The sequence below is a fragment of the Oncorhynchus tshawytscha genome, linkage group LG10, assembly GCF_018296145.1.
Source record: "Oncorhynchus tshawytscha isolate Ot180627B linkage group LG10, Otsh_v2.0, whole genome shotgun sequence".
NCBI classification, from domain to species: domain Eukaryota; kingdom Metazoa; phylum Chordata; class Actinopteri; order Salmoniformes; family Salmonidae; genus Oncorhynchus; species Oncorhynchus tshawytscha.
In genome coordinates, this window is record NC_056438.1 from 80,590,237 (window position 1) to 80,613,754 (window position 23,518).

Below are 23,518 nucleotides of genomic sequence, written 5' to 3' on the forward strand. Positions count from 1 at the left end.
TAAAGGAACAGGGTGTAAAGGAACAGGGTGTGTAGAGAACAGGGTGTAAAGGAACAGGGTGTGTAGAGAACAGGGTGTAAAGGAACAGGGTGTAAAGGAACAGGGTGTGTAGAGAACAGGGTGTAAAGGAACAGGGTGTAAAGGAACAGGGTGTAAAGGAACAGGGTGTGTAGAGAACAGGGTGTAAAGGAACAGGGTGTAATGGAACAGGGTGCGTAGAGAACAGGGTGAAATGGAACAGGGTGTAAAGGAACAGGGTGTGTAGAGAACAGGGTGTAAAGACAGCCTAACGGGGAACAGTGGGTTAACTTCCTTGTTCAGGGGCAGAACGACAGATTTGTATCTTGTCAGCTCAGGGATAAAATCCAGCAAACTTTTCGGTTACTGACCACTAGGCTACCTGCCAACCTGCCTCTCTGACTACTAGGCTACCTGCCAACCTGCCTCTCTGACTACTAGGCTACCTGCCAACCTGCCTCTCTGACTACTAGGCTACCTGCCAACCTGCCTCTCTGACTACTAGGCTACCTGCCAACCTGCCTCTCTGACTACTAGGCTACCTGCCAACCTGCCTCTCTGACTACTAGGCTACCTGCCAACCTGCCTCTCTGACCACTAGGCTACCTGCCAACCTGCCTCTCTGACCACTAGGCTACCTGCCAACCTGCCTCTCTGACCACTAGGCTACCTGCCAACCTGCCTCTCTGACCACTAGGCTACCTGCCAACCTGCCTCTCTGACCACTAGGCTACCTGCCAACCTGCCTCTCTGACCACTAGGCTACCTGCCAACCTGCCTCTCTGACCACTAGGCTACCTGCCAACCTGCCTCTCTGACCACTAGGCTACCTGCCAACCTGCCTCTCTGACCACTAGGCTACCTGCCAACCTGCCTCTCTGACCACTAGGCTACCTGCCAACCTGCCTCTCTGACCACTAGGCTACCTGCCAACCTGCCTCTCTGACCACTAGGCTACCTGCCAACCTGCCACTCTGACTACTAGGCTACCTGCCAACCTGCCTCTCTGACCACTAGGCTACCTGCCAACCTGCCTCTCTGACCACTAGGCTACCTGCCAACCTGCCTCTCTGACCACTAGGCTACCTGCCAACCTGCCTCTCTGACCACTAGGCTACCTGCCAACCTGCCACTCTGACCACTAGGCTACCTGCCAACCTGCCTCTCTGACCACTAGGCTACCTGCCAACCTGCCTCTCTGACCACTAGGCTACCTGCCAACCTGCCTGACTCTGACCTACTAGGCTACCTGCCAACCTGCCTCTCTGACCACTAGGCTACCTGCCAACCTGCCTCTCTGACCACTAGGCTACCTGCCAACCTGCCTCTCTGACCACTAGGCTACCTGCCAACCTGCCTCTCTGACCACTAGGCTACCTGCCAACCTGCCTCTCTGACCACTAGGCTACCTGCCAACCTGCCTCTCTGACCACTAGGCTACCTGCCAACCTGCCTCTCTGACCACTAGGCTACCTGCCAACCTGCCTCTCTGACCACTAGGCTACCTGCCAACCTGCCACTCTGACCACTAGGCTACCTGCCAACCTGCCACTCTGACCACTAGGCTACCTGCCAACCTGCCTCTCTGACCACTAGGCTACCTGCCAACCTGCCTCTCTGACCACTAGGCTACCTGCCAACCTGCCACTCTGACCACTAGGCTACCTGCCAACCTGCCTCTCTGACCACTAGGCTACCTGCCAACCTGCCTCTCTGACCACTAGGCTACCTGCCAACCTTTCTCTCTGACCACTAGGCTACCTGCCAACCTGCCTCTCTGACCACTAGGCTACCTGCCAACCTGCCACTCTGACCACTAGGCTACCTGCCAACCTGCCTCTCTGACCACTAGGCTACCTGCCAACCTGCCAACCTCTCTGACCACTAGGCTACCTGCCAACCTGCCTCTCTGACTACTAGGCTACCTGCCAACCTGCCTCTCTGACCACTAGGCTACCTGCCAACCTGCCTCTCTGACCACTAGGCTACCTGCCAACCTGCCTCTCTGACCACTAGGCTACCTGCCAACCTGCCTCTCTGACCACTAGGCTACCTGCCAACCTGCCTCTCTGACCACTAGGCTACCTGCCAACCTGCCTCTCTGACCACTAGGCTACCTGCCAACCTGCCTCTCTGACCACTAGGCTACCTGCCAACCTGCCACTCTGACCACTAGGCTACCTGCCAACCTGCCACTCTGACCACTAGGCTACCTGCCAACCTGCCTCTCTGACCACTAGGCTACCTGCCAACCTGCCTCTCTGACTACACTAGGCTACCTGCCAACCTGCCTCTCTGACTACTAGGCTACCTGCCAACCTGCCTCTCTGACCACTAGGCTACCTGCCAACCTGCCTCTCTGACCACTAGGCTACCTGCCAACCTGCCTCTCTTGACCACTAGGCTACCTGCCAACCTGCCTCTCTGACCACTGCCTCTCTGAGGCTACCTGCCAACCTGCCACTCTGACCACTAGGCTACCTGCCAACCTGCCACTCTGACCACTAGGCTACCCAACCTGCCAACCTGCCCTGCCTCTGACCACTAGGCTACCTGCCAACCTGCCACTCTGACCACTAGGCTACCTGCCAACCTGCCACTCTGACCACTAGGCTACCTGCCGACCCTAATAATAAGTGTGGTCAGGGCTAGCAGGTTAGGAGAGACGCAGCAGGTTAGGAGAGACGCAGCAGGTTAGGAGAATTAACGTAGCTTTTTTTTACATTTAATTTGACCAAAGCTGTATCTAGCCATGACCAATACGAACCCTAAGTAGGAATGACGTCACAATACTCACCCTGCCCACTTCAACCAGGTTGGTGACCATGACGATAGCAGCAGTGTTCTCCTGCCACACCATCCCCCAGAAGTCAAACACCGTCTCCTGCATGGGACCTGGTAAGGGGGGTTAGATAAAGAGGACATTTATTTCACTGTATCTGGTTCCTTGTCGGAAGAACAGATTATCCCCCTAAACAGAAGCAGCTCTCAGGGTCTCATCACTGAACCACCTGGCTCATTCCTGGGGCCATTGGACCGTTTTTCTACTCTAAAGCATATTGAGATGCTCGACATTAGTAACCACCTTTCCGTCTCCTACTAACAAGCGTCATATGTCTTCCTTTTAATCCGACGTACTTCACCGCTGATACTCTTTGAGTTGAGTTTATTTTTTATTTGTACAGGGACAGTGCTCATTAATCAACGTTTCAGTAAAAGTGCTGGTTTTAGCCAGCCGGCTCATTTTCAACCGCAGTCCCTGGGCAGGTTATAGGCCTGTTCATATGTGTCTCAACCAATCACCAGGCAGCCATCCAACCTATCCCAGATTTACAACTTGACTGAGCAATACTTACAAATAGATAGGAATTCAATTATGAATCTAGTTAATTCAAATTAATATTGTTTTTTAATCAACTCGCCAAATGGAAGAAATGTAATGACAAATTAATTAGCAAATCCCTACGTATCCTCGGCAGAGTTACTATGTATTACCTGGAGGACACACACACACACACACACACACACACACACACACACACACACACACACACACACACACACACACACACACACACACACACACACACACACACACAAGCACACAAGCACACAAGTAGCAGCAGTAGCAGCTGGGTGATGATAGTTTAATGAGCAGTAGTGCTTAGTCCTCTGTGTGCTTGTGTGTGTGTGTGTGTGTGTGTGTGTGTGTGTGTGTGTGTGTGTGTGTGTGTGTGTGTGTGTGTGTGTGTGTGTGTGTGCTTGTGTGTGTGCTTGTGTGTGTGTGTGTGTGTGTGTGTGTGTGTGTGTGTGTGTGTGTGTGTGTGTGTGCTTGTGTGTGTGTGTGTGTGTGTGTGTGTGTGTGTGTGTGTGTGTGCTTGTGTGTGTGTGTGTGTGTGTGTGCTTGGTACAACTCTGTTCAAACTCATCCTCCCTCTCCCGTTTCCTCTCTAGACCATGTTGTCAGTCTGTACTTCCATACTTCGAGGGTGGAAGACGATTCTAAATTAGCTCAAGTCTCTCTCTTTCTCCACCCCCCTCTCTCTCTCCCCCTATCTCCCCCCTCCCCCCTCTCTCTCTCTCTCTCTCTCTCTCTCTCTCTCTCTCCCCCTCTCTCACTCTCTCTCCACCCCCCTCTCTTTCTCTCTCCACCCCCCTCTCCCTCTGTCTCCCTCCCTCTATCTTTTTAACTCCCAATCTCCCCAATCTGTTTCCCTCCCACTCCCGTCCCAGCGGGATCATTCCAACTACTCAAAAGTTTCGGAGCATTACTCCGAGCTAAGCGGGACATCTGGTGTGTAGGTTTTCTCTGATGTGTGTGTGTGTGTGTGTGTGTTTGTAGGTTTCTGACTAACACAATAGCACCCGGTACTATATGGTAAATTATCCAATGGGGGCCTATTGCCAAGCGAGAAGCAGATAGAGACGGAGAGATGGAGCCAAGTTTGATAGATAAAGTGTCTAGTATAACACCTAGACACACACACACACACACACACACACACACACACACACACACACACACACACACACACACACACACACACACACACACACACACACACACACACACACACACACACACACACACACACACACACACAGTAGCAGCAGGGTGGGTATAACACCTAGACACGGAGCAGGATAATGCAATATAAAGAAGACAGACTAAATGTTGACCTGACCTAAACAGGCCAGAACTTTAAAAAAAACTCCAATATGTACATTGAAAAAGAAAGATAGATACACAGTCTACAGTAACTACTGCTACAGCAGGATCGATATACATCTCGATATTAGAGGTCGACCGATTGTGATTTTTTCAACGCTGATACCGATTATTGGAGGACCCCAAAAAAAGGCTGACACCGATTAATCGGCCAATTTGTTTTATTTATTTGTACTAATGACAATTACAACAATACTGAATGCTTACTGCATTCGCGTAACAGGCAGGATCCTCGTGGAGTGCAATGTGAGGCAGGTGGTTAGAGCGTTGGACTAGTTAACTGTAAGGTTGCAAGATTGGTTCCCCGAGCTGACAAGGTAAAAATCTGTCGTTCTGCCCCTGAACAGGCAGTTAACTCATTGTTCCTAGGCCGTCATTGTAAATACGAATGTGTTCTTAACTGACTTGCCTAGTTAAATAAAGGTTAACTATAGGTAAAATAAAGGTAAAATAAAGGTTAACTAAAGGTTAAATAAAGGTTAACTAAAGGTTAAATAAAGGTTAAATAAAGGTTAAATAAAAGTGGGAAAAAAAATGAATAAAAATGTTTTTGTCCAAATCGGCGCCCAAAAATACCGATTTCCGATTGTTATGAAAACTTGAAATCGGCCCTAATTAATCGGCCATTCAGATTATCTGGTCGACCTCTACTAGATATAGAGGAGGGTGTTACTGCAGGGTGGATATAACATCTACCTAGGTATGGATGAGATTGTAACTTTGTAAAGCAGACAAACTAAATGTTGGAAATCAGACAGAAATACTGAAGTGTTAAAGTACACATGATTAAAGTACGTAAAACGCTGAAAAACATATTTAAAGAAAACAAATGATCATACAACAGGAAACCACTGTTAATCACAGACGATCGTATGTCTGTTACTAAGGACACTTTACAACAGGCCTCTTTTATCAAATGCTTTACTTCCTGTGCTTCTTACATACATTTGACTTATGAATATAAATCCCAGATCTTAATTTTACCACAGTATTGAGGCTACGTTTATCCTATTTATAATACATCTGACATTTAGCAGACACTTTTATGGTCGTGTATATTTTTACACATGGGTGGTCCCGGGCATCAACTCCACTATCCTGGTGATAATCAGCTAACAACTGGGTAATCATCAGCTTGCTAACTTCCTATCAGCTAGCTCTCAGCTAGCTCTCTTGATGTAATCATTAACTAGCTAACTTCCTGTCAGCTAGCTCTCTTGATGTAATCGTTAACTAGCTAACTTCCTGTCAGCTAGCTCTCTTGATGTAATCGTTAACTAGCTAACTTCCTGTCAGCTAGCTCTCTTGATGTAATCATTAATTAACTATCTAACTTCCTATCAGCTAGCTCTCTTGATGTAATCATTAATTAACTAGCTAACTTCCTATCAGCTAGCTCTCTTGATGTAATCATTAATTAACTAGCTAACTTCCTATCAGCTAGCTCTCTTGATGTAATCATTAATTAACTAGCTAACTTCCTATCAGCTAGCTCTCTTGATGTAATCATTAATTAACTAGCTAACTTCCTATCAGCTAGCTCTCTTGATGTAATCATTGTAAATGATTAACACAGTCTCCAAATGCATTTAGTAGATAACAGCCAGAGAAGAGGGTGACATTGCAGCTCCAGCTGTCAGTAAATGGACAGTGTAGACTAGTGGACAGGGCAGGTCATATTGAGGGAGGACATTAGCAAGAGATTCTACAGTTCCAGTCCCTAGAGGGGAAAACTTTGAAGAGCAGAGAGATAATAGCAAAATATTATTCAGTGCTAATTTTAGAATAATGAAGCCTGTTTTCTTTGTGATGTTTTCTGTCCTCAGATACTGTATGGAAAATGGCTTTAAAACAGCTTATATCTCAAGGCCATCAGACTGTTAAACAGCCATCACTAACTCAGAGAGGCTGCTGCCTACATTGATACCCAATCACTAGCCACTTTAATAAATGGATCACTAGTCACTTTAATAAATGGATCACTAGCCACTTTAATAAATGGATCACTAGTCACTTTAATAAATGGATCACTAGTCACTTTAATAAATGGATCACTAGTCACTTTAATAAATGGATCACTAGCCACTTTAATAAATGGATCACTAGTCACTTTAATAAATGGATCACTAGCCACTTTAATAAATGGATCACTAGTCACTTTAATAAATGGATCACTAGTCACTTTAATAAATGGATCACTAGCCACTTTAATAAATGGATCACTAGTCACTTTAATAAATGGATCACTAGTCACTTTAATAAATGGATCACTAGCCACTTTAATAAATGGATCACTAGTCACTTTAATAAATGGATCACTAGTCACTTTAATAAATGGATCACTAGTCACTTTAATAAATGGATCACTAGTCACTTTAATAAATGGATCACTAGTCACTTTAATAAATGGATCACTAGTCACTTTAATAAATGGATCACTAGTCACTTTAATAAATGGATCACTAGTCACTTTAATAAATGGATCACTAGTCACTTTAATAAATGGATCACTAGCCACTTTAATAAATGGATCACTAGTCACTTTAATAAATGGATCACTAGTCACTTTAATAAATGGATCACTAGCCACTTTAATAAATGGATCACTAGTCACTTTAATAAATGGATCACTAGTCACTTTAATAAATGGATCACTAGCCACTTTAATAAATGGATCACTAGTCACTTTAATAAATGGATCACTAGCCACTTTAATGCCACTTTAATGCCACTTTAATGCCACTTTAATGCCACTTTAATGCCACTTTACTAATGTTTACGTTTCTTACACTGCTCATAGCATACATGTAAGTATATACTGTATTATATACCATCTATTGCACCTTGTCTATGCCGCTCGGCCATCGCTCATTCATATACTTATATGTACATATACTCATTCACCCCTTTAGATGTGTGTGTATTAGGTAGTTGTTGGGGAATTGTTAGATTACTTGTTGGTTATTACTGCACTGTCGGAACTAGAAGCACAAGCATTTCGCTACACTCACATTAACATCTGCTAACCATGTGTATGTGACAAATAACATCTGCTAACCATGTGTATGTGACCAATAACATCTGCTAACCATGTGTATGTGACCAATAACATCTGCTAACCATGTGTATGTGACCAATAACATCTGCTAACCATGTGTATGTGACCAATAACATCTGCTAACCACGTGTATGTGACCAATAACATCTGCTAACCATGTGTATGTGACCAATAACATCTGCTAACCATGTGTATGTGACCAATAACATCTGCTAACCATGTGTATGTGACAAATAACATCTGCTAACCATGTGTATGTGACCAATAACATCTGCTAACCATGTGTATGTGACAAATAACATCTGCTAACCATGTGTATGTGACAAATAACATCTGCTAACCATGTGTATGTGACCAATAACATCTGCTAACCATGTGTATGTGACAAATAAAATAAAATGTTATTTGTCCTCAGATATGGAAAGCTTTAAAAGCCTGTTTGTAGATGAAAAGAGAGGTCCCAATGAATGTCACAAGAGACTAACAGTTTATTCTATATCCCATGGGTTATATGTGTAGGCCTACCTATGTTAGGGTTATGTTGTATACAAATGTTGTATACAAAAATACAGTTAAACATCACACACAATGTATAAACCTATTACACTTGGAGCTGACCAACCCTGCTGGAGGTCTGCTGGGTGCAGGGTCCTGTTTTCAGCCCAGTAATTACACACAATGTATAAACCTATTACAATTGGAGCTGACCAACCCTGCTGGAGGTCTGCTGGGTGTAGGGTCCTGTTTTCAGCCCAGTAATAACACACCTGATTCCACTCATAAAATCTAATGAGTTGATAATCAAGTGTGCTATTACTGGGCTGGAATAGAAGTCTGCTCCTCCAGTATATCTATTGCTGGGCTGGAATAGAAGTCTGTTCCTCCAGTAGATCTATTACTGGGCTGGAATAGAAGTCTGCTCCTCCAGTAGATCTATTACTGGGCTGGAATAGAAGTCTGTTCCTCCAGTAGATCTATTGCTGGGCTGGAATAGAAGTCTGCTCCTCCAGTAGATCTATTACTGGGCTGGAATAGAAGTCTGCTCCTCCAGTAGATCTATTACTGGGCTAGAATAGAAGTATCTTCACCCAGTAGATCTATTACTGGGCTGGAATAGAAGTATCTTCACCCAGTAGATCTATTACTGGGCTGGAATAGAAGTCTGCTCCTCCAGTAGATCTATTACTGGGCTGGAATAGAAGTATCTTCACCCAGTAGATCTATTACTGGGCTGGAATAGAAGTCTGCTCCTCCAGTAGATCTATTACTGGGCTGGAATAGAAGTCTGCTCCTCCAGTAGATCTATTACTGGGCTGGAATAGAAGTATCTTCACCCAGTAGATCTATTACTGGGCTGGAATAGAAGTCTGTTCCTCCAGTAGCTCTATTACTGGGCTGGAATAGAAGTCTGCTCCTCCAGTAGATCTATTACTGGGCTGGAATAGAAGTCTGTTCCCCCAGTAGATCTATTACTGGGCTGGAATAGAAGTCTGCTCCTCCAGTAGATCTATTACTGGGCTGGAATAGAAGTCTGCTCCTCCAGTAGATATATTACTGGGCTGGAATAGAAGTCTGTTCCTCCAGTAGATCTATTACTGGGCTGGAATAGAAGTCTGTTCCTCCAGTAGATCTATTACTGGGCTGGAATAGAAGTCTGCTCCTCCAGTAGATCTATTGCTGGGCTGGAATAAAAGTCTGTTCCTCCAGTAGATCTATTACTAGGCTGGAATAGAAGTTTGTTGCTCCAGTAGATCTATTACTGGGCTGGAATAGAAGTCTGCTCCTCCAGTAGATCTATTTCTGGGCTGGAATAGAAGTCTGTTCCTCCAATAGATCTATTACTGGGCTGGAATAGAAGTCTGCTCCTCCAGTAGATATATTACTGGGCTGGAATAGAAGTCTGCTCCTCCAGTAGATCAGGGATCAATGTTGGCCACCACGTTGTCCTGATGATAATGTCTTGTAGTAAACAGAGAGGTGTCCTGATGATAATGTCTTGTAGTAAACAGAGAGGTGTCCTGATGATAAAGTGTTGTAATAAACCTGATGAGGGTGTGACCTGCATCATGATGACTAAATCTCTAGTGATGAGACTCTGATCGAACGACAGATGTTCACCTGACATCACCTTCACACACCCACCCACACACCCAACCACACACATACACACACACACGCACACGCGCGCACACGCGCACACACGCGCACCCACACCCACCCACCAACCCAACACACACGCACACGCGCACACACGCGCACACACGCGCACCCACACCCACCCACCAACCCAACACACACACACACACACACACACGCACACCCACACCCACCCACCCACTCACACACACACCACACACATACACACACACACACGCACACACACACACACGCACACGCACACACACACCCACCACACAACCCACCCACACCCACCCACCCACCCACACACACCCACCCACCCACCCACCCACACACACACACACACACACACACACACACACACACACACACACACACACACACACACACACACACACACACACACACACAAACACACTCGTAAACACACTCGAACACAGTCCTCTAATGGATGGCATTGCTGTTTACCACATCTAGAGAAGAGGACAGCGTTACCGCACGTGCCGTCTCGGCTGAAGAGACATATAGATATATACACTGCTCAAAAAAATAAAGGGAACACTAAAATAACACATCCTAGATCTAAATTAATGAAATATTCTTATTAAATACTTTTTTATTTACATAGTTGATTGTGCTGACAACAAAATCACACAAAAATGATCAATGGAAATCAAATTTATCAACCCATGGAGGTCTGGATTGGGAGTCACACTCAAAAACCACACTACAGGCTGATCCAACTTTGATGTAATGTCCTTAAAACAAGTCAAAATGAGGCTCAGTAGTGTGTGCGGCCTCCACGTGCCTGTATGACCTCCCTACAACGCCTGGGCATGCTCCTGATGAGGTGGCGGATGGTCTCCAGAGGGATCTCCTCCCAGGCATGGACTAAAGCATCCGCCAACTCCTGGACAGTCTGTGGTGCAACTTGGCGTTGGTGGCATGGTCCCAGATGTGCTCAATTGGATTCAGGTCTGGGGAGCATCCATAGCATCAACTCCTGGGAACTGCTGAGCCACATGAGGTCTGCATTGTCTTGCATTAGCAGGGCCAACTATGGTCTCACAAGGGGTCTGAGGATCTCATCTCGGTACCTAATGGCAGTCAGGCTACCTCTGGCGAGCACATGGAGGGCTGTGCGGCCCCCCAAAGAAATGTCACCCCACACCATGACTGACCCACCGCCAAACCGGTCATGCTGGAGGATGTTGCAGGCAGCAGAACGAACGAACGAGAGCGAGACATGATGTCCCAGATGTCACGAATCCCGCTTCCTGAGTCTGTGTTTCTGTCCTGGAGTGTGTTTCCGGTGTCCTGGAGTGTGTTTCCGGTGTCCTGGAGTGTGTTTCCGGTGTCCTGGAGTGTGTTTCCGGTGTCCTGGAGTGTGTTTCCGGTGTCCTGGAGTGTGTTTCCGGTGTCCTGGAGTGTGTTTCCGGTGTCCTGGAACGCACCCTGTTTGGTTGCCGGGTGAATTAGCTTGTTGGGAGTTCTGATTACCCGCACCTGTATCCCATCAGTAATCTGCACACCTGGTCCTGATCATCACCTCTCCCCTTCAAAAGCTCTGACCTGACATCCATTCCCTGCCGGATCGTTAGCCATGAACAGTATGTTGTGCCATAGTATCAGCCTCAAGTTGGATAGAATTTGTTTTGTTGTTTTTTACGTATTGCCTGCCTTAAACTTACCTCCGTTTGTTCTGTCTTCAGTTACTCACCCGGATCATTTACCCCATTCCCGCCTGGTCGTCGGAGGATTCCGCTACCCCATTGGATCCACCTATTTACTCCCATCAACTCACCACCGCTGCCCGCTACGCCACCTGGATATATCTACCCATTCACATTCACTTGTAAATAAATACTCACCTTCTTCCTACTCTCCTTGTCCTGGTCTGCTTCTGGGTTCGATTTTGAAAGAACGTGACACCAGATGTGCTCAATTGGATTCAGGTTTGGGAAACGGGCGGGCCAGTCCAGAGCATCAATGCCTTCCTCTTACAGGAACTGCTGACACACTCCAGCCACATGAGGTCTAGAATTGTCTTGCATTAGGAGGAACCCAGGGCCAACCGCACCAGCATATGGTCTCACAAGGGGTCTGAGGATCTCATCTCGGTACCTAATGGCAGTCAGGCTACCTCTGGCGAGCACATGGAGGGCTGTGCGGCCCCCCAAAGAAATGCCACCCCACACCATGACTGACCCACCGCCAACCCGGTCATGCTGGAGGATGTTGCAGGCAGCAGAACGTTCTCCACGGCGTCTCCAGACTCTGTCACGTCTGTCACATGTGCTCTGTGTGAACCTGCTTTCATCTGTGAAGAGCACAGGGCGCCAGTGGCGAATTTGCCAATCTTGGTGTTCTCTGGCAAATGCAAAACGTCCTGCACGGTGTTGGGCTGTAAGCACAACCCTCATCTGTGGACGTCGGGCCCTCATACCACCCTCATGGAGTCTGTTTCTGACCATTTGAGCAGACACATGCTATTGAGCCACTTGTGTGGGTTGTAGACTCCGTCTCATGCTACCACTAGAGTGAAAGCACCGCCAGCATTCAAAAGTGACCAAAACATCAGCCAGGAAGCATAGGAACTGAGAAGTGGTCTGTGGTCACCACCTGCAGAACCACTCCTTTATTGGGGGTGTCTTGCTAATTGCCTATAATTTCCACCTGTTGTCTATTCCATTTGCACAACAGCATGTGAAATGTATTGTCAATCAGTGTTGCTTCCTAAGTGGACAGTTTGACTTCACAGAAGTGTGATTGACTTGGAGTTACATTGTGTTGTTTAAGTGTTCCCTTTATGTTTTTGAGAAGTGTATATATATATAATACATCAGAAGTCATGCTCTTACATGCTTATATAAAGTTATACTGTTGGTTTACTGTAGGTTACCCACGATGCTTAGGAAAAAGTCATGTTGAAAAGATATATCTACAGCTTGTCATTTTATCTCATCCTGTACTGGGGATTCCTCGTCCTTTCTGTGTCAGCCCCCTGAGCCAGTCTGCAAGTGTCACTCGCTCATTAAACCACAATCTAAAAGTGTTCCTTGTTTCCATCTTGCAGAGTGAAGCCCAGGTGTACTTCTCAGGTGTACAACCGTGTGCAGTGTCACTGAGTAGAGGAGACAGTCTCTGTCTGGGGCTGTTTATTCTCTCTCTCTCTCTCTCTCTCTCTCTCTCTCTCTCTCTCTCTCCCCCTGTCTTTTAAATTCTCTCCCACCTTCCTTTCTCTCTCTCTCTCCCTCCCTGTCTTAAATTCTCTCCCACCTTCCTCTCTCTCTCTCCCTCCCTGTCTTAAATTCTCTCCCACCTTCCTTTCTCTCTCTCTCTCCCTCCCTTAAATTCTCTCCCACCTTCCTTTCTCTCTCTCTCTCCCTCCCTGTCTTAAATTCTCTCCCACCTTCCTTTCTCTCTCTCTCTCTCTCTCTCTCCCCCTGTCTTTTAAATTCTCTCCCTGTCTTTTAAATTCTCTCCCACCTTCCTTTCTCTCTCTCTCTCCCTCCCTGTCTTAAATTCTCTCCCACCTTCCTTTCTCTCTCTCTCTCCCTCCCTGTCTTAAATTCTCTCCCACCTTCCTTTCTCTCTCTCTCTCCCTCCCTGTCTTAAATTCTCTCCCACCTTCCTTTCTCTCTCTCTCTCCCTCTTTTCCTCCTGTCAGTGACTGATGATGAATTATAAAGGACCTTGTCACGCCCTGGTCTAAGTATTTTGTGTTTTTCTTCATGTATTGGGTCAGGCCAGGGTGTGGCATGGGTTTTTTGTATTGTGGTGTGTTTTGTCTTGGGGTTTTGGTGTGTATGTATTGGGATTGTAGCTAGTGGGGTTATCTAGCAAAGTCTATGGCTGTCTGGAGTGGTTCTCAATCAGAGGCAGGTGTTTATCGTTGTCTCTGATTGGGAACCATATTTAGGCAGCCATATTCTTTGAGTTTTGTCGTGGGTGATTGTCCTTAGTGTCCTTGTTCCTATCGTTGTTAGTTTTCACAAGTATAGGCTGTTTCGGTTTTCGTTTCGTTCATTACGTTCTTTGTTTTGTAGTGTTTGTGTTAATTCTTGTTTACGTTGTTCATTAAACATGGATCGCAATCTACACGCTGCATTTTGGTCCGACTCTCCTTCACACCTAGAAAACCGTAACAGAACTGCTCTACCAGATGTCTTCACACTGATTCACACTTCCTGCTCTAGCCAGACAAAGGGAGGATTCACTTCTAGCCAGATGAGGGGAGAATTCACTTCTAGCCAGACGAGGGAGAATTCACTTCTAACTAGACGAGGGGAGAATTCACTTCTAGCCAGACGAGGGAGAATTCACTTCTAACTAGACGAGGGAGAATTCACTTCTAGCCAGACGAGGGAGAATTCACTTCTAACTAGACGAGGAGAATTCACTTCTAGCCAGACGAGGGAGAATTCACTTCTAGCTAGACCCCGGAGAATTCACTTCTAGCTAGACGAGGGAGAATTCACTTCTAGCCAGACGAGGGAGAATTCACTTCTAGCCAGACGAGGGAGAATTCACTTCTAGCCAGACGAGGGAGAATTCACTTCTAGCTAGACGAGGGAGAATTCACTTCTAGCCAGACAAAGGGAGATTTCACTTCTAGCTAAACGAGGGAGAATTCACTTCTAGCCAGACAAAGGGAGGATTCACTTCTAGCTAGACGAGGGGAGAATTCACTTCTAGCCAGACAAAGGGAGGATTCACTTCTAGCCAGACAAAGGGAGAATTCACTTCTAGCTAGACGAGGGAGAATTCACTTCTAGCCAGACGAGGGAGAATTCACTTCTAACTAGACGAGGGAGAATTCACTTCTAGCCAGACGAGGGAGAATTCACTTCTAGCTAGACCCCGGAGAATTCACTTCTAGCTAGACGAGGAGAGAATTCACTTCTAGCTAGACGAGGGAGAATTCACTTCTAGCCAGACGAGGGAGAATTCACTTCTAGCCAGACGAGGGAGAATTCACTTCTAGCTAGACGAGGGAGAATTCACTTCTAGCCAGACAAAGGGAGAATTCACTTCTAGCTAAACGAGGGAGAATTCACTTCTAGCCAGACAAAGGGAGGATTCACTTCTAGCCAGACAAAGGGAGAATTCACTTCTAGCTAGACGAGGGAGAATTCACTTCTAGCCAGACAAAGGGAGGATTCACTTCTAGCCAGACAAAGGGAGAATTCACTTCTAGCTAGACGAGGGAGAATTCACTTCTAGCTAGACAAGGGGAGAATTCACTTCTAGCTAGACGAGGGAGAATTCACTTCTAGCTAGACGAGGGGAGAATTCACTTCTAGCCAGACAAAGGGAGAATTCACTTCTAGCTAGACGAGGGGAGAATTCACTTCTAGCCAGACAAAGGGAGGATTCACTTCTAGCCAGACAAAGGGAGAATTCACTTCTAGCTAGACGAGGGGAGAATTCACTTCTAGCTAGACGAGGGAGAATTCACTTCTAGCTAGACGAGGGGAGAATTCACTTCTAGCTAGACGAGGGAGAATTCACTTCTAGCTAGACGAGGGGAGAATTCACTTCTAGCTAGACGAGGGAGAATTCACTTCTAGCTAGACGAGGAGAGAATTCACTTCTAGCCAGACAAAGGGAGAATTCACTTCTAGCCAGACCACGGAGAATTCACTTCTAGCCAGACGAGGGGAGAATTCACTTCTAGCCAGACAAAGGGAGAATTCACTTCTAGCCAGACCCCGGAGAATTCACTTCTAGCTAGATGAGGGAGAATTCACTTCTAACTAGACGAGGGAGAATTCACTTCTAGCTAGACGAGGGAGAATTCACTTCTAGCTAGACCCCGGAGAATTCACTTCTAGCCAGATGAGGGAGAATTCACTTCTAACTAGACGAGGGAGAATTCACTTCTAGCTAGACCCCGGAGAATTCACTTCTAGCCAGATGAGGGAGAATTCACTTCTAACTAGACGAGGGAGAATTCACTTCTAGCTAGACGAGGGAGAATTCACTTCTAGCTAGACGAGGGAGAATTCACTTCTAGCTAGACGAGGGAGAATTCACTTCTAGCTAGACGAGGGGAGAATTCACTTCTAGCTAGACGAGGGAGAATTCACTTCTAGCTAGACGAGGGAGAATTCACTTCTAGCTAGACCCCGGAGAATTCACTTCTAGCCAGATGAGGGAGAATTCACTTCTAACTAGACGAGGAGAATTCACTTCTAGCTAGACGAGGGGAGAATTCACTTCTAGCTAGACGAGGGAGAATTCACTTCTAGCTAGACGAGGGAGAATTCACTTCTAGCTAGACGATGGAGAATTCACTTCGAGCTAAACGAGGGAGAATTCACTTCTAGCTAGACCCCGGAGAATTCACTTCTAACTAGACGAGGAGAATTCACTTCTAGCTAGACGAGGGGAGATTTCACTTCTAGCTAGACGAGGGGAGAATTCACTTCTAGCTAGACGAGGGAGAATTCACTTCTAGCTAGACGAGGGAGAATTCACTTCTAGCTAGACGAGGGAGAATTCACTTCTAGCTAGACGAGGGAGAATTCACTTCTAGCTAGACGAGGGAGAATTCACTTCTAGCTAAACGAGGGAGAATTCACTTCTAGCTAGACGAGGGAGAATTCACTTCTAGCTAGACGAGGGAGAATTCACTTCTAGCTAGACGAGGAGAATTCACTTCTAGCTAGACGAGGGAGAATTCACTTCTAGCCAGAAGAGGGGAGAATTCACTTCTAGCCAGACGAGGGAGAATTCACTTCTAGCTAGACGAGGGAGAATTCACTTCTAGCCAGACGAGGGAGAATTCACTTCTAGCTAGACGAGGGAGAATTCACTTCTAGCTAGACGAGGGAGAATTCACTTCTAGCTAGACGAGGAGAATTCACTTCTAGCTAGACGAGGGAGAATTCACTTCTAGCTAGCCGAGGGAGAATTCACTTCTAGCTAGACGAGGGAGAATTCACTTCTAGCTAGACGAGGGGAGAATTCACTTCTAGCTAGACGAGGAGAGAATTCACTTCTAGCTAGCCGAGGGAGAATTCACTTCTAGCCAGACAAAGGGAGAATTCACTTCTAGCTAGACAAAGGGAGAATTCACTTCTAGCTAGACGAGGGGAGAATTCACTTCTAGCCAGACAAAGGGAGAATTCACTTCTAGCTAGATGAGGGAGAATTCACTTCTAGCCAGACAAAGGGAGAATTCACTTCTAGCTAGACGAGGGAGGATTCACTTCTAGCCAGACAAAGGGAGAATTCACTTCTAGCTAAACGAGGGGAGAATTCACTTCTAGCTAGACCCCGGAGAATTCACTTCTAGCCAGACGAGGAGAATTCACTTCTAGCTAGACCCCGGAGAATTCACTTCTAGCCAGACGAGGGAGAATTCACTTCTAACTAGACGAGGGAGAATTCACTTCTAGCTAGACGAGGGGAGAATTCACTTCTAGCTAGACGAGGGAGAATTCACTTCTAGCTAGACGAGGGAGAATTCACTTCTAGCTAGACGAGGGAGAATTCACTTCGAGCTAAACGAGGGAGAATTCACTTCTAGCTAGACCCCGGAGAATTCACTTCTAACTAGACGAGGGAGAATTCACTTCTAGCTAGACGAGGGGAGAATTCACTTCTAGCTAGACGAGGAGAATTCACTTCTAGCTAGACGAGGGAGAATTCACTTCGAGCTAAACGAGGGGAGAATTCACTTCTAGCTAGACCCCGGAGAATTCACTTCTAACTAGACGAGGGAGAATTCACTTCTAGCTAGACGAGGGGAGAATTCACTTCTAGCTAGACGAGGGGAGAATTCACTTCTAGCTAGACGAGGGAGAATTCACTTCTAGCTAGACGAGGGGAGAATTCACTTCTAGCTAGACGAGGGAGAATTCACTTCTAGCTAGACGAGGGAGAATTCACTTCTAGCTAGACGAGGGAGAATTCACTTCTAGCTAGACGAGGGGAGAATTCACTTCTAACTAGACGAGGGGAGAATTCACTTCTAGCTAGACGAGGGAGAATTCACTTCTAGCTAGACGAGGGAGAATTCACTTCTAGCTAGACGAGGGTAGAATTCACTTCTAGCTAGACGAGGAGAGAAGTCACTTCTAGCCAGACGACGGGAGAATTCACTTCTAGCCAGACAAGGGAGAAAAGTCCCTTCTAGCTAGACGAGGGGAGAAGTCACTAGTGTGTATATAATGTGTGTATAATTTGTGAATGAAATTTTGAATTAATGAATCATTTAAAAAAAAGTCCCTTATGGGATTAATTGACACAAAAACAAACATTACAATAATTCACTGTGGAAATTCAATGATAATTCTTGTTCTGGTGTTCTCTGCATTGCGCATCGCATAAAGAGTGACACAATTTAAAGTAAAAATCAATACATTATAGTTAATAAGGTTATCAAAACAATAATTATATCCCTAGAGCAGTAAAAGAATATACATACATTTTTTCAAATATTTTTTATTTATTTAACCTTTATTTAACCTTTATTTAACCTTTATTTTACCTTTATTTTACCTTTATTTAACTAGGCAAGTCAGTTAAGAACACATTCTTATTTTCAATGACGGCCTAGGAACAGTGAGTTAACTGCCTTGTTCAGGGGCAGAACGATAGATTTTATACCTTGTCAGCTCGGGGATTCGATCTGTTTCAATACGCAGAGACAATATCCCTGATCTGACCTGTTTCAATACTCAGAGATAATATCCCTGATCTGACCTGTGCACATAGCGATCTCTTGCTTTTAGGTAGGTTATACATGACATATCTCTCACACACCAATTCACCCTGAATCAAACAACATGTTTATGATTCATCTCCTCCTCCCATTTTTTTCCTTCATATTGCACCAACAGTTGTTTTTTTAATCATATCTATGTCTCCCTTAATTTGGTTTTCATACAGATGTTCACAGTCAGACTGTTGAAAAAGTCAGACATTTCAGTTGCCCAGACTCCCCCCCTGTGGGTAGATCCCATTGAAAAAACATGACTAGCTATTCTGGCAGTTGGCGTATCCAACAGTCTATTCCATAGTCTCACCATACAGGCCTTCCATCTCCCCTCACAGGGTTCTCAGCCCGTCCAACAGTCTATTCTATAGTCTCACCATACAGGCCTTCCATCTCCCCTCACAGGGTTCCCAGCCCGTCCAACATTCTATTCCATAGTCTCACCATACAGGCCTTCCATCTCCCCTCACAGGGTTCCAAGCCCGTCCAACAGTCTATTCCATAGTCTCACCATATAGGCCTTCCATCTCCCCTCGCAGGGTTCCCAGCCCGTCCAACATTATATTCCATAGTCTCACCATACAGTTCTTCCATCTCCCCTCACAGGGTTCCCAGCCCGTCCAACATTCTATTCTATAGTCTCACCATACAGGCCTTCCATCTCCCCTCACAGGGTTCCCAGCCCATCCAACATTCTATTCCATAGTCTCACCATACAGGCCTTCCATCTCCCCTCACAGGGTTCCCAGCCCATCCAACATTCTATTCCATAGTCTCACCATACAGGCCTTCCATCTCCCCTCACAGGGTTCCCAGCCCGTCCAACAGTCTATTCTATAGTCTCACCATACAGGCCTTCCATCTCCCCTCACAGGGTTCCCAGCCCGTCCAACAGTCTATTCTATAGTCTCACCATACAGGCCTTCCATCTCCCCTCACAGGGTTCCCAGCCCGTGTCCCCAGTTATTGCAAATATAGGTGCAAACTTGTGGACACCTAAAAAGTAACGTACTGCTCTGTTATGGACATGTTGGTTTTTAAAATACCTCTTAGCACCCAACACTCCTGCTCAATAGTCCAGAACAGGACAGACGCATGTCTGTTGCAGTTTGGAATACGCAGCATAACCAATATCTTTGAGTGTTTGTTCCTGTAACTCCCCCAAGAGCTCTACTTGCTGAGTCGGCCAGGGCAGGTGTTCCGTATAGAAAAGGTAATATGTTCATCAATAAAAAGACACAAATATTTCTAATTGCTAGTAAACTCAAGAATGTCTTCACCAAAACAAAACTGAAAAAACACATATTTTAGTACCCGGTTTTCTAAAATGCATCTGTGTTTTAGTCTGGTTGATCATGAGTCTCTTTTACACCAAGTCATTATCTGTGTTTTAGTCTGGTTGATCATGAGTCTCCATCTTTAACACCAAGTCATTATCTGTGTTTTAGTCTGGTTGATCATGAGTCTCCATCTTTAACACCAAATCATTATCTGTGTTTTAGTCTGGTTGATCATGAGTCTCCATCTTTAACACCAAATCATTATCTGTGTTTTAGTCTGGTTGATCATGAGTCTCTTTTACACCAAGTCATTATCTGTGTTTTAGTCTGGTTGATCATGAGTCTCCATCTTTAACACCAAATCATTATCTGTGTTTTAGTCTGGCTGATCATGAGTCTCCATCTTTAACACCAAGTCATTATCTGTGTTTAGTCTGGTTGATCATGAGTCTCTTTAACACCAAGTCATTATCTGTGTTTTAGTCTGGTTGAACATGAGTCTCTTTAACACCAAATCATTATCTGTGTTTTAGTCTGGTTGATCATGAGTCTCTTTAACACCAAGTCATTATCTGTGTTTTAGTCTGGTTGATCATGAGTCTCTTTAACACCAAATCATTATCTGTGTTTTAGTCTGGTTGATCATGAGTCTCTTTAACACCAAGTCATTATCTGTGTTTTAGTCTGGTTGATCATGAGTCTCTTTAACACCAAGTCATTATCTGTGTTTTAGTCTGGTTGATCATGAGTCTCCATCTTTAACACCAAATCATTATCTGTGTTTTAGTCTGGTTGATCATGAGTCTCTTTTACACCAAGTCATTATCTGTGTTTTAGTCTGGTTGATCATGAGTCTCCATCTTTAACACCAAATCATTATCTGTGTTTTAGTCTGGTTGATCATGAGTCTCTTTTACACCAAGTCATTATCTGTGTTTTAGTCTGGCTGATCATGAGTCTCCATCTTTAACACCAAATCATTATCTGTGTTTTAGTCTGGTTGAACATGAGTCTCTTTAACACCAAATCATTATCTGTGTTTTAGTCTGGTTGATCAGGAGTCTCCATCTTTAACACCAAATCATTATCTGTGTTTTAGTCTGGCTGATCATGAGTCTCCATCTTTAACACCAAGTCATTATCTGTGTTTTAGTCTGGTTGATCATGAGTCTCTTTAACACCAAGTCATTATCTGTGTTTTAGTCTGGTTGATCATGAGTCTCCATCTTTAACACCAAGTCATTATCTGTGTTTTAGTCTGGTTGATCATGAGTCTCTTTAACACCAAATCATTATCTGTGTTTTAGTCTGGTTGATCATGAGTCTCTTTAACACCAAGTCATTATCTGTGTTTTAGTCTGGTTGATCATGAGTCTCTTTAACACCAAATCATTATCTGTGTTTTAGTCTGGCTGATCATGAGTCTCCATCTTTAACACCAAGTCATTATCTGTGTTTTAGTCTGGTTGATCATGAGTCTCTTTAACACCAAGTCATTATCTGTGTTTTAGTCTGGTTGATCATGAGTCTCCATCTTTAACACCAAGTCATTATCTGTGTTTTAGTCTGGTTGATCATGAGTCTCTTTAACACCAAATCATTATCTGTGTTTTAGTCTGGTTGATCATGAGTCTCTTTAACACCAAGTCATTATCTTTGTTTTAGTCTGGTTGATCATGAGTCTCCATCTTTAACACCAAGTCATTATCTGTGTTTTAGTCTGGTTGATCATGAGTCTCCATCTTTAACACCAAATCATTATCTGTGTTTTAGTCTGGTTGATCATGAGTCTCTTTTACACCAAGTCATTATCTGTGTTTTAGTCTGGTTGATCATGAGTCTCCATCTTTAACACCAAATCATTATCTGTGTTTTAGTCTGGTTGATCATGAGTCTCCATCTTTAACACCAAATCATTATCTGTGTTTTAGTCTGGTTGATCATGAGTCTCTTTTACACCAAATCATTATCTGTGTTTTAGTCTGGTTGAACATGAGTCTCCATCTTTAACACCAAATCATTATCTGTGTTTTAGTCTGGTTGAACATGAGTCTCCATCTTTAACACCAAATCATTATCTGTGTTTTAGTCTGGTTGATCATGATTCTCTTTTACACCAAGTCATTATCTGTGTTTTAGTCTGGTTGATCATGAGTCTCTTTTACACCAAGTCATTATCTGTGTTTTAGTCTGGTTGATCATGAGTCTCCATCTTTAACACCAAATCATTATCTGTGTTTTAGTCTGGTTGATCATGAGTCTCCATCTTTAACACCAAATCATTATCTGTGTTTTAGTCTGGTTGATCATGAGTCTCCATCTTTAACACCAAATCATTATCTGTGTTTTAGTCTGGTTGATCATGAGTCTCCATCTTTAACACCAAATCATTATCTGTGTTTTAGTCTGGTTGATCATGAGTCTCCATGTTTTAACACCAAATCATTATCTGTGTTTTAGTCTGGTTGATCATGAGTCTCCATCTTTAACACCAAATCATTATCTGTGTTTTAGTCTGGTTGATCACGAGTCTCCATGTTTAACACCAAATCATTATCTGTGTTTTAGTCTGGTTGATCATGAGTCTCCATCTTTAACACCAAGTCATTATCTGTGTTTTAGTCTGGTTGATCATGAGTCTCCATCTTTAACACCAAATCATTATCTGTGTTTTAGTCTGGTTGAACATGAGTCTCCATGTTTTACACCAAGTCATTATCTGTGTTTTAGTCTGGTTGATCATGAGTCTCCATCTTTAACACCAAATCATTATCTGTGTTTTAGTCTGGTTGAACATGAGTCTCCATGTTTTACACCAAGTCATTATCTGTGTTTTAGTCTGGTTGAACATGAGTCTCCATGTTTAACACCAAATCATTATCTGTGTTTTAGTCTGGTTGATCATGAGTCTCCATCTTTAACACCAAATCATTATCTGTGTTTTAGTCTGGTTGATCATGAGTCTCTTTTACACCAAATCATTATCTGTGTTTTAGTCTGGTTGAACATGAGTCTCCATCTTTAACACCAAATCATTATCTGTGTTTTAGTCTGGTTGAACATGAGTCTCCATCTTTAACACCAAATCATTATCTGTGTTTTAGTCTGGTTGATCATGATTCTCTTTTACACCAAGTCATTATCTGTGTTTTAGTCTGGTTGATCATGAGTCTCTTTTACACCAAGTCATTATCTGTGTTTTAGTCTGGTTGATCATGAGTCTCCATCTTTAACACCAAATCATTATCTGTGTTTTAGTCTGGTTGATCATGAGTCTCCATCTTTAACACCAAATCATTATCTGTGTTTTAGTCTGGTTGATCATGAGTCTCCATCTTTAACACCAAATCATTATCTGTGTTTTAGTCTGGTTGATCATGAGTCTCCATCTTTAACACCAAATCATTATCTGTGTTTTAGTCTGGTTGATCATGAGTCTCCATCTTTAACACCAAATCATTATCTGTGTTTTAGTCTGGTTGATCATGAGTCTCCATGTTTAACACCAAATCATTATCTGTGTTTTAGTCTGGTTGATCATGAGTCAACATCTTTAACACCAAGTC

The 23,518-nt window shown here is 44.3% G+C and overlaps 1 protein-coding gene across 1 annotated transcript in view; it reads right to left on the reverse strand.

Moving 5' to 3' along the window:
- Window positions 1-23,518, reverse strand: part of LOC112222543 (receptor-type tyrosine-protein phosphatase mu-like) — a 441,501-nt gene that overhangs the window by 58,370 nt on the left and 359,613 nt on the right. The window contains exon 22 of the mRNA XM_042329181.1: window positions 2,816-2,913. Coding sequence (XP_042185115.1) covers window positions 2,816-2,913 — 98 coding nt within the window. The remainder of the gene's footprint in view (window positions 1-2,815; window positions 2,914-23,518) is intronic.